General features: G+C 55.8%; 1 protein-coding gene across 1 annotated transcript; it reads left to right on the top strand.

The window, feature by feature from the left end:
- The first annotated feature begins 331 nt into the window (after positions 1-331).
- Positions 332-10875, top strand: RGP1 (RGP1 partner of RAB6A GEF complex). Its single transcript, XM_076362319.1, has 9 exons — positions 332-402; positions 883-1022; positions 3807-3943; positions 4341-4424; positions 8188-8337; positions 8417-8563; positions 8975-9102; positions 9360-9537; positions 9760-10875. The coding sequence occupies exons 2-9, from the start codon at positions 907-909 to the stop codon at positions 9981-9983; spliced, it is 1164 nt and encodes a 387-aa protein (XP_076218434.1). The 5' UTR covers positions 332-402; positions 883-906; the 3' UTR covers positions 9984-10875.
- The last annotated feature ends 7 nt before the right edge of the window (positions 10876-10882 follow it).

Genomic DNA, 10882 nt, shown 5'->3' with positions numbered 1-10882 from the left:
GAAACAGGGACCCGCCCCGCCGCCGGCGCGACCTGCGATCCCGAGGGCGCCTACCGAGCGCTGCCGAGCGGCGCCCGACAGTTCCCGAGGGGCGCCCGAGCGTTGCCGAGCAGATCCCGAGAGTTCTCGAGCGTTGCCGAGTGCGTCCCGAGCGCTGCCCGAGAGTTGCCGAGCGAACCCCGAACGCTGCCGAGCACTGCCCGAGAGTTGCCGAGTGGGTCCCGAGCGCTGCCGAGCGGCGCCCGAGAGTTGCCGAGCGAGCCCCGAGCTCTGCCGAGCGGCGCCCGATCGTTGCCGAGCGGGCCCCGAGCCCCGCCGAGCAGGTCGGGAGAGCCGCTGAGCGGCTGAGGGGAAGCCGGGCCCGGAGTGGCGCGGGGCGGCGAGCGGGGCCTGTGCGGGGCGGTGAGTGGGGCCAGGCCGGCCTGGGGCGGGGGCTGCGGGGGGCGTGCGGTTCTGTGTCCCTGGCCCCTCTGGTGGGCGTTTACGTTTGTGTGTTTGCGGTCGGGGCCGCCCCTGAGCCCGCCGGGTTGTGGGTGGCAGGGCTGTCCCTCAGCCCCCGCAGGATGTCCTGACCCCCCCCCTACGGCTGTGTGGAGCTGAGGGAGGAGGGGGGATGTATGTATGCGTATGGCCACGGCTGTGCGTGTTTCCCCTGCGTGTGTGTGTGTCTGTGTGTATGGCTGGGGCTGTCTCTGCCCCCGTGTGTGCGTGCGTGCAAGGCCAGGGCTGTCCCTGACCTTGCACATGTCCGTGTGCTGTGTCTAGAGCTGGGGCTCCCCCTGACCACCCCGTGTGCATGTGCCCGGCCTGGCTGTTGCCATTCCCCCTCTGTTACAGCGCCCAGCCCTCTCTCCATGCCCACTGTTGGAGTTTTTTTGGCAGGTGTGCAGCAGGGCTGTCCAAGCCATGATCGAGGTGTTGGCCAAGCTGGGCCGTGGGCCCGTCTTCCTGGCAGGGGAGGTTCTGGAGTGCGTGATCACTTTCACCAACCCATTATCGGCCTCGTCTACCTCCGCCAGCAGGTAGGGCGGCCTGTGCCGATGGGCCCTTCTGTGCATGAAGCCTCAAAGTGGCAGAGCTGTCAGGGTCCCTCCAGAGGGAATGGCCCTCCCTCCCTCCTGAGCAGCCAGATGTAGTCATGGGTGGGTTGTGGGGCAATGGTGCCAGCTCAGCCACTGGTGACTTCCCTGCCTGAGGTACTCCCTTAAGGGTGCTTTGCGCCATTGCTATTTCAGGGCTGAAACTGAGGTAATTATTCTGGTTTTCTGCCCCCAAGAAAGAGACGAGAAAAAAATTATGTAGTTAGAGATACTCTTAACTGCCCCTCAGGTGTGCCCTCAGCGACAGGGTTACTGGCAGAAAATGAAGCCAAACTGGCTGTCAAAGCGGGATATCTAGTTACACCAGGGTGAGGTCTCACAGGGCAACATCCAGACAGCGTCATTATTTCCTACGTTTATGGAAGGAGCTCTCTCTGTCCAGCAGTGTGCTGACATAGTGTGATCCCTGCCTCCAGAACTGGCAGGCAAAGGGGCGAGCGCTGCCTAGACTCAGAAAGAGGCAGCCTTCTGTGGCAGCATTTTCTGCGGCCCAGCCTTTGAGCGCTGCATCTCCCCTTATCATTACTGTGCCCGAAATAGGTGTTGAGGAAATGTGAGAAGATGGGAGCTTCCTATATTGGCTCACAGGGGTGACTCCACATCATAAGTAGTCACCCAAAGCCTCCACGTCCGCTGAGTGTGTGGCCTTGTCTGATTCTCCAGGGGGTGGAGAGTGCTTTCTCATCTTGAGCCCTTCCTGGGAAGTGTCCGTTTCCAGCCCTGTCAGGTTCAGCATCTTGTTATCACCAGTACACATTGCACACATGATTGTTTTGCTGGACCCACGTCCAGTGCTTGCAGTCTCAGCAGCAGCAAAGCAGTCTCTTGTATTACTGCTGTAGGGCTTCTTCGTTTATTGCCTTCCTTAGCTTTCCATCTTTTCTTCCTGGTTCCTCTTGCCTGCTGAATTCAGCTTTCAAATTCAGCTGTGGCATAAGCATCTGGCTTTCCAGAGTTTTGTCTTGTGCAGTGACAGTGCTGTTTTTCCCGGTTCCAAAACATGTGGGACTGCAAAGGTACCAGGTGGAGCGGTTTTGGAGGTTCGCAGCACAGTCATTTGGAAAATTCAGGTGTGTCGTGGTCTGTAGAAAACCCCCTCTTGGAAAAAGGAGAGTTTTTAAAATAAAAAAGCAGGTGACCAAACTTGACGGGACCTGGCTAAGTCATACGAGTGGCAACACCAAATAGGTTGGTGGTTTGGAAGTTGAAGCTGTGGGTTGCGTAAAGGCAAGAGCCAGATCAAAGCACAGTCACTGCAACAGGCAGATAGACCTGTCGGGGACAAGAAGCTTTCAGGGCTAGCAAAAGCTGCGGCACAGGTGGAGGAACTGAGAGGCACGCATTTCAAGCATAGGGACAGAACCGAAGGACAGTAAGTAAATGGCAGCAAGCAAGTTTGATTGTGGTGTACGAGGCGTACAAGAAACAAAGCTCTTCTGCCCAAAGGCTGCGTGGAGCGTGGCTCCTGTGGGCTACAGGAGTTGTAGGGGGAGGTGAGAGAGGAGGGAAGCAACCTCAGCACCAGTGCAGGATCATTCCGCGCTCTGCCAGCTGGACAAGCCAGGTCTGCTGGTAGGAAGGCACGTGCTAATTTTGTTGGGGTGTCTCGTTAAAAAAAAGAAAACAATCCAGTGGCATATTGTTGGGCAATACTGAAAATAAATGGGAAAAAAAAGAAGATTCAAAATACGGTGTTTGAAGGTATTGTAGTCATGCTAAGCTTATATAAAATTAGTAAACATTGTCTCTTAAGCAGGAGCATTTCTCTCTTTCCATATAGCAAATACCTTACGACAGAAAACCTTATGGCAGCCCTTATGGAAAAGCCATGCTGGTACTTTTGAAGATACGAGAATTACAATTGCGGGGTTAGAAGTAACTGGGTAGAGTAAGCAGTGCGTGTTTGGGTAAAAGCAGCCATTGGGTAAAAGCAGCCAGCACATACAAAAGATCAAATAGCTCATTGTTAGTCAGCTGAAACGAATGCAGCACGCCTTTTTCTCTGGTTCATCTAGACGTTTAACTGCTCTGATGTGTCACATCAAGAGATACCCGTGTGTCACAAAAAATCCCTGTGCCACCTAAAACTCTGGTGTCAGTGCTTACTAATCGGATCATGATGTTAGAAAACACCAGAGGAACCATACACTGGCTAAATTAACGAGACTGCTATTGAAATAAAAATAGGTGAGTGTTTTGGAGACGGAAAGGTGTCGGTAATGCCATGGGAAATGCCCTGTGGAATGGCTGAGGTTGTAGCAGAGTCCAAACCATGAGACTGTTTTACACGCTGGATGCAACCAGTCCTTGTGGCTGTACAGAGAGAGGGCAAAATGACACCTTCGCCTCCCCTACAGCCATCAGCGAATCCCTTGCATCATGAGGAGAAAACAGGTCCTTATGAAGGATGCAGAAGCGTCCTTCTCTGGTCTGACGCAACCAGAAGTTGCTGTTCTTGAGGGGGACAGTGCTGTGGGGAGGGAGCACGGCTGTGCCCTGCCTGCCCTGAGAAGTGTTGAGCTTGGGGCAGCCAGGTGCCGTGGGCAGGGGCAGCTGAACCCAGGCTGCAGGTATTTTTTGCTTTTGAGTCTGCCCACTTCCCTGATGGTTGCGTTATCACCTGAGTGCTGCTCTGCATGTCACTTCATGCCTGCTGTAATCCAGGTTTAAAGCATAGACACGAGTGTCGTTCTTCTTTGCTCTCAGTGAGATGCTGGCGTGGGCCAGCGCCCAGATCCACTGCCAGTTTCACGCCAGCGAGAACCGGGTAGCGCTCCCTCCCTCTGATGGCAGCAAGCACGACGTGCAGGCGGAGAACGAGACAGTCTTTGTCCCCAACAGAGGTGAGTGCTACTCCTGTAACCCCGGGTAGGGACGGTGAGAGCACAGCGAGCAGGAGTCAAGCAGACTATAACGTGTCTCTTGAGGCCAGCACGTGTAGAAGCGAGCGGGAAGCCCATGTGACTTTCGTTGTGTGATTCCCTGGTGATGGCTGCTGCAGGGCCTTGTTAATAGTGAGACCAAAGTGGCGCTAGCTTAGAGCAAAACATGAGGGTTGTCTGCCCAGCTGTTCTGGGAATGTCTCGTGATCTGACTGGGCATGAGATATTTCCCCCTCGACCCCTTCTCCCCATTCCTCCCCATGAGGGTAAGGCCCGGCTGGCCTGGGCACGGTGAGTGCCCCCCTTGGCCTGGGCCCCGAGGCTGGGCAGCATTCACGTGGTTCTTCTTCTCTTCCAGGAGAGCGGGGTCAGTGTATCCTGTCCACGCCACCAAAGATTCTCTTCTGTGACTTGCGACTGGATCCCGGGGAGTCAAAGTCCTGTGAGTCCTGTCTTTTCTTCCTCAGCTCAGAGAGCTTGCCTCTGGGGAGCCCCGCGCTCCAAGCTGGCTTTGCAGACCTGAGTGCTGCAAGTGGGAGACCCTGGTGCCCGCGGAAGGCAAGGTGCTTTGGTGGGACTGTGAGTGCTAAGGAACTGCCGCATCGTCCAGAGTCTGTTCTCCACCGTATGAGAGCTGTATACCGCAGCGTGTCCCTCAGTCCTGCCCCTGGCCCGTGTTCTTTGCCACAGGTCTGTTGTGTAACTGCGAGGCATAGAACGTTTTGAAATACGTGGCTGCAGCTGAAGGAACGGTTACACACACCTGCATTTCCCTACCTTTATTTCTTCAGCCACACTGGAGTATTCTTGGGATTTAGGTTGGCATCCTCCGAAGGTCCATGCTTCCTCTTCAGGTTGTGGCTGTCCTGGAGATCAGAGAGTCTTCTGCCTGTTCTAGCTTTCCTGCTGTAAAAGAGCACTTCTCATCTCCTCTGCTCAAAGCTCTCCATGTCTCTAAAGCCCTCGGACGGTGTCCTTCCAGTGGGTCCCCTTTAAGCTCTCCTTCATTACTACTTTCCCTTTTGCTGTTTAGAGAAATTTTCATCCTTTTCACAAGGAATTTGCAGCAACTCATTTTTGTTGTTCCAGGCAGCTTCTTCTACCTGAGTAGACAGCTGTGAAAATACAGTACGTGCTGTTGTCTCCTGGTTGGTGGCTGCATGACCCAGCCTGTCAGTTTGTGTTGGATCTCCTTTACGTTCCAGCGGCCCGTGGTCCAGTGGCAGCACAACCAGGGCATAACCAGCACAGGCATCGCAGGCTGCGCGTGGACAGCTTCTTCGGGTTGTCCTAGGGATCTGCTGGGAACGGTTGACGGAGACCTCTCAAGTCACAGAGCAAAGGGGGCGGAGAGGCAGTGCCTGTGGTGGAGGGGGCTCCGCTGGAGCATTGAGCTCTGGGGAGGTGAGGGCAGAGCTGCAAGTGAGACCAAGGAGCCACAGGCTGTGACATGCTGGTTTTGAAGCTGGGGTCTCCTGCCTTTCTAGGCTTGGAGGGGCCTGACTGGAGGGAAGGGCAGACAGGGTGAAACCAAGCTGGCTTGGCTAGGTGGTTAGCGGGGTGGGGCAGTGCTGTCTGGAGCTGTGCCTCCTAAACTGCAAAGCCTATCATCTGAGCACATTTAGTTATTTACTTATTATTCTACAGCAGCATGTGCGGGAAGGGAACTGGCCCTGCCGCATCGGAGCCAAGGTCCCCTGTGCTTTCTGAAAGCGGCCATGCCAGGGAGGAGGAGGCGGCGGCAGAAATCTCAGCTGGCCTGAGGCTCGCCTGGATTCTCCTGTGGTCCTCGCTGCTGGCAGGTGTGGAGCTGGAGCATCCATTCCCCCAGAGTCGGGGGAAGCCCCTTTTTCTAGAGCATCTCAAGCAGGCTCAGCAGTGTCTGGGAGAGCAGATCAGTAACTACAGTCCAACCTCCAGGTGGCTGGGATGGATTGAGAGGATTTCCTTGTGCGCTGGCTTTGCAGGCAGAAGCTGTTCAGCTCCCAGCTAAGCTAGCGATAGTCTGTCCTTCCCAGTGATACTGTATTGTGTGTGTCCGCTCTGCCACTGGGTGACACAGGCACAAGCAGCCTGCATCTGCCTTGTGCTTGGATGCAGCTCCATAGGAAGGATACAAACTCTTCTACACTTTGAGGTTCCCTGGCTGTATGTTACAGCCTTTCCCCTTGGTTGTGTGACGCACAGGTCCATTGCATGTGTCACGTGCGATGCCGCTGTGTATGGCACTGGGCTTTTTAGCACTGAAACCCCCGTATCACAGCCCCGGCTCTGCCAGGCTGCTCACACCGATCCCGTCGGCCTGCGGTGCTGCTCCTCTCACGCGAGACTGCAGCTGGCACACTTGCAGATCATTCCTGGGGGCTCCTGCCAGCTCCGTGGAGGCAGAGTTAAGGCTGTGTGGGTGTGTATCTTAATTCTTCATTTCCTGTTTTTCAGAAGTTTGGAGTTTTGCTGCACAGTTTGGAAAGGCAAAAAAAACCCCAAGAAATCTTAATTCTGCTTCAGCAAAGTAGTATGTTATTAAACTGTAGCCAGAGCTGGCACATACAGCTGAGGTTGTGTCAGGCTGTCTCTTGATAAAAGGCCTTGTTTTCAGTTGCTGACCAGCTTATTCCCCAATATCTTCCCCTTGTAATGGTGCCTATATGTTGAAGTTGACCCACCTCCCATCCCTTTGACACACTGCCCAGACTGACCTCTTCAAATTTGTCACCATAAAACATTTTCTCAAGCCCTCAAGTCATTTTTGTGGCTGTTTTTGCCTCCTCTCCAGTTTTGTAATACCTTTAAATATTTGGTAGATCACCGAGAGGGGAGGAAATGGAAGCAGCTTGGACACAGGCCGGGAGCCCAGCCAGAGGGTACAGCGGGTGGGTAAGGAAGGCATCTGTAGCACCAGGAATGTGCTTCCTTCTGGGATATGCACGGAAGCTGGGACTTCCCGAGTGTCAGCATTCCTGTGCCAGGTAGCAAACCGCCCATCCTCCTCAGATGGCAGTGGTCCCTGCTCAGATTATCCTCACTGGGCATGAAGGTCTTTGTGAGCACTCTTGTTAAGCCTGGTGCAGGTGGTTACAGCAGTCTGCTTCCTTCCTTGGAAATACCTGATTTTCCTCCCTGTCAGGACAGTTCTCAGCTTTATCTGCACCCTGATCCAATGGGACAGCCTTGTGTTTTAAGGTGTGACGGCCTGTGGGTGCTACACACTAGCACGGGCTTTTTTCTTCCTTCCAGTTGTGTTATTTTAAATATAGAAGTTACTTTTAAAATGTAACCCTAGCTTTTAATCTAAGCCTCAATGTTTCAGATGTGCCAGACTTGGGGAAGGATCTGTGGTTTCACAGCAGGATGCTGCCCTTCCTCTGGCAGGGTGTATCTGCGTCACGGTGGGCAAGCCAGAGAGGTGGAGACTTTCCACAGTTCACTGTTTGCGCCTTTCTTATTATACAGTGTGCGGTTTGGGAAAGCTGCAGAAGTGTTCACGCCGCGTTGAGAAGTGTTGGGGTTTGTGTGGTGGCCAAGGGGCTTTGAGAGGGCTGAATGTGGTGTAAAGCCAGGCCCTGGCATCTCGGAGGTCTTGGAGTCAGAGGCTTTGTAGTCTAAGTCATCAGTCTGTCAAAGGGGATACGCCACAGGTTGTTGTGAAGGTCTCTTAATTGTTTCTTGGCCATTGAGACCCGGTGGTTCAGAGAAAAACACAGGAAGAAACTTACTTTTGTTGCTGAGTTTGGGGTTTGTGTAAAGCAAGTATCAAAAGAGGCATGAGGTATTGATTGGCACCTCTCTGCCACATGGGGCAGGGCCCTGAGGAAACCGCAGTGTGTGACTGCATCGTGAAAGCGGTGTGCACAGAGGCAAATTCAGGTTGAACTCGTGATGAGTAAGTTTAGCTCTCATGTGTTTGTGTTCCTGGATTTTACATCTTTCACATTCTTTTGAGACAGAGTTTGTGTGTGTGGTTGTATGTGCTGGAAGCAATGTCTGGATGACGGCGCATGTGATGTGAGGAGCAGTGCGCTGGTGCAGGGAAGCCGGGGATGTGCTTGGCCTGCTGTGGGAAAGAGGAGACAGCAGAAAGCACCAGGCACTGTCCCTAGTTCAGCCCCGCTGCTGTTCCTAACCCTCGGTGCAGGGAGCCTGCGAGCGACAGCTCCAGGATCTTCCTTTTGGCCTTGGAAAGCAATCTTCTGCACTCCTTGCAGATTCGTACTGTGAGACGCTGCCCATAGACGGCCCTCCCTCTTTCCGGGGACAGTCGGTGAAGTACGTGTACAAGCTGACCATCGGCTGCCAGCGTGTCAACTCCCCCATCAAGCTCCTGCGCGTTCCCTTCCGTGTCCTCGTGCTGCACGGTAAGGCCACACACTGCCCTCCCTGCAGACACAGGCCTGGCTGCACCCTGCCCCGCTGACACTCTCGCCTTCTCCCCAGGGCTCAAGGATTACCAGTTCCCACAGGATGAGGCGGTTGCGCCCTCAAACCCCTTCCTGGAGGAGGAAGAGGGCTTGAAGAAAGACTCTCGCCTGGCAGACCTGGCAACAGAACTGCTCATGGTGGCCACCTCCCGACGCAGCCTGCGTAGGTCTCATCCCCTGCTTGAAACTGCTGTCCTAACCTGGGCATGAAGGGCTCAGGGCTCGCTGCAAAAATCTCTCGCTGGCAAAGCAACGTTCTGACTGGGGCTGTGGAGCAGCTCCATCAGGGCCTCCTTGGGTCAGAGTTTCCCATGGGCTCCTCCCTGCCAGTCTCAGGCTCTTCCTCGTTCAGCCAGAGAGACCCTCTCCCCAGCATATCACAGCCAGTGTGTGGTTTGCTCTTGCTCACTGCAGGCATCTCCCAAAGGGAATGCCGTCTCCAGGGCCTGTCCTTCACACCCAAGCAGCAGGCGTGGGGTCATGTCTGCTGGGCTCTGTGATTAACCCAGAGCGCTGTATTGGAGCACAGCCTCATCCTGCTGCAGCCCTTTCCCCCCGTCTTCTTGCCCCACAGACCTGTATAACATCAGCAACACTCGTGGGAAGGTGGGGACGTTCTGCATCTTTAAGACCGTGTATAAGATCGGAGAGGATGTCATTGGGACCTTTAACTTCTCGGAAGGAGACATCCCATGTCTGCAGGTCAGTGCTGGCTTCGGGGTCAGCGTGGTGAGAGGCAGGGTGTTCGGGTGGGGGAGAGGAAGAAGGGATTGGGGTGACACTGGGCTGCTGTGGGGTGTCTACTGAGGGTTTCTTGTGGGACCCAGCTAAGGTCCCCTAAGGGTGTGAGGTGGGGAAGGGCTCCAGTTCTGAGCACATTTGGGAAAGGGAGGCCCCGGGGCTTTGTGCCAGGGCTGCATGAGATTGTGAGAGCGAGCACCCTGCTGATTGCCCTGCAGTTTTCGGTGAGCCTGCAGACGGAGGAGAGCATCCAGGAGGAGTTCCAGCGCCGGCGGGGGCAGCCCGTCTCCTTCAGCACGCACGCCCGCCATCAGGAGGCCTGCCTGCACACGGCCCAGAGCAGCTTCAGCCTGCCCATCCCGCTCAGCTCTACCCCGGGATTCACCACCAACATCGGTTAGTGGCCACCAGGGAAGGGACCCACCCCTGCTCATCTCTGCAGGAGGACTGTGATGTCCCCAGCCCTGCTCTTGCTCAGCAGGGCTGTGTCCTGTGGGAGGGAGCTGGTCTGCGTGAGTGGGCTTATTTGCGTGTCCCCTTGCCAGGACAGCCAGCGCTGAGACAGCTGCTGTCCCTGTCCCTTGTGGTGTTGGCTGCTGACCCCCCTCTTGCCCACAGTGTCCCTGAAGTGGAGGCTGCACTTTGAGTTTGTGACCTCTGGGGAGTCGGCGGGGACTTGCCTGGTTCGTGGGAGCCAGTCGGAGGCCATCACCTGGACTGGGGTGGAGCAGATCGAAGTGGACACTTTCAGCTGGGATTTGCCCATCAAAGTCCTTCCCACCAACCCCATCCTGGCTTCCTACGTATCTCAGTTCTCCAGCACTAACTCCATCACCATCTGAAGCGCGGAGAGCTGGTAGGGGCCTGCGGTGCTGCAAGCGCGTGCCGCCGGTGGGAATGGCAGGCAGGACTGTCACCGGCATGCTGCAGCGCGCGCATCCCAGTGTCCCCATGGGTTCATCTGCAACGCCCAGGTGGACACTGGGCAAGTCCGTCCCACCTGCGGGTGGAGGAGCGCTGTGCTTGCTGCGGTGTCTTGTGCTGCAGCCCTCAGCTGGGAGCTGGACCCTTCCTGCCTGGGTGAAGGTGCGAGTCCCAGCACTCGCCAAAAAGAAATCTGCCTCCCAGGCAACGGCCCGATGTGCCTTTACCCAACGAGGGGCTTCCACGAGGGAAAGGCCCAGCCCAGGGAAAGGAGAGGGGAGCTCTTCCAATGAAGCCCCGTACCAGCCTTGGGTGAAGGCCCTCCCCCCTACAGAGAGACCCCCACAAGCAGAGGTCTGGTGTCCAGGTGAGGCACACTGGCCACCTGGGCTGGGTGGGAGCCTGCTCTCCTGCCCTGGCACGTGTCCTGCCTCTTGTGAGGGGTGTCTCATGCACACAGCCCGGTGCCCCCGTTACCTTCACCCGGAGGAGGCAGGTCCTGGCAGGCCAGCCCTGCGCTGCCGGCACGTGCTGGTGTCCTGGATGCGGCCACGTGCTGTGGAAGCGCAGTAGTGGTGGTCCAAAACCGAGAAGCACTGAGCGCCTGGGCTGTTCTCTGCCTGCGCTCCTGGGCGCAAAGGCATCCTGCTGGTCTCGGGATCCTCGGGGAGCTGGAGTGAATGCGTGCCGTGTGTTCAGGAGCTGGGATGGAGATCTCCCTGCTCAACAGCCAGCTCCCCATTTCTACCAAACCTTGCGAAGAGTTTTCCTCTTTGCATGGCAATCTAATAAACATTTGAATGTGCAAAACTTGGCC

Source organism: Aptenodytes patagonicus, chromosome Z, assembly GCF_965638725.1.
Source record: "Aptenodytes patagonicus chromosome Z, bAptPat1.pri.cur, whole genome shotgun sequence".
NCBI lineage: Eukaryota > Metazoa > Chordata > Aves > Sphenisciformes > Spheniscidae > Aptenodytes > Aptenodytes patagonicus.
Note: the sequence above shows the minus strand (reverse complement) of the source record. Positions and strands in the feature narration are given on the sequence as shown.

Bases quoted from the DNA above. Each gene is read 5' to 3' on its own strand.
- RGP1 (XM_076362319.1), top strand. From the start codon at position 907: ATGATCGAGGTGTTGGCCAAGCTGGGCCGTGGGCCCGTCTTCCTGGCA. The intron at 8,338-8,416 runs GTAAGGCCACAC...CCTTCTCCCCAG, and splicing joins CCGTGTCCTCGTGCTGCACG to GGCTCAAGGATTACCAGTTC. The intron at 8,564-8,974 runs GTAGGTCTCATC...CTTGCCCCACAG, and splicing joins CACCTCCCGACGCAGCCTGC to ACCTGTATAACATCAGCAAC.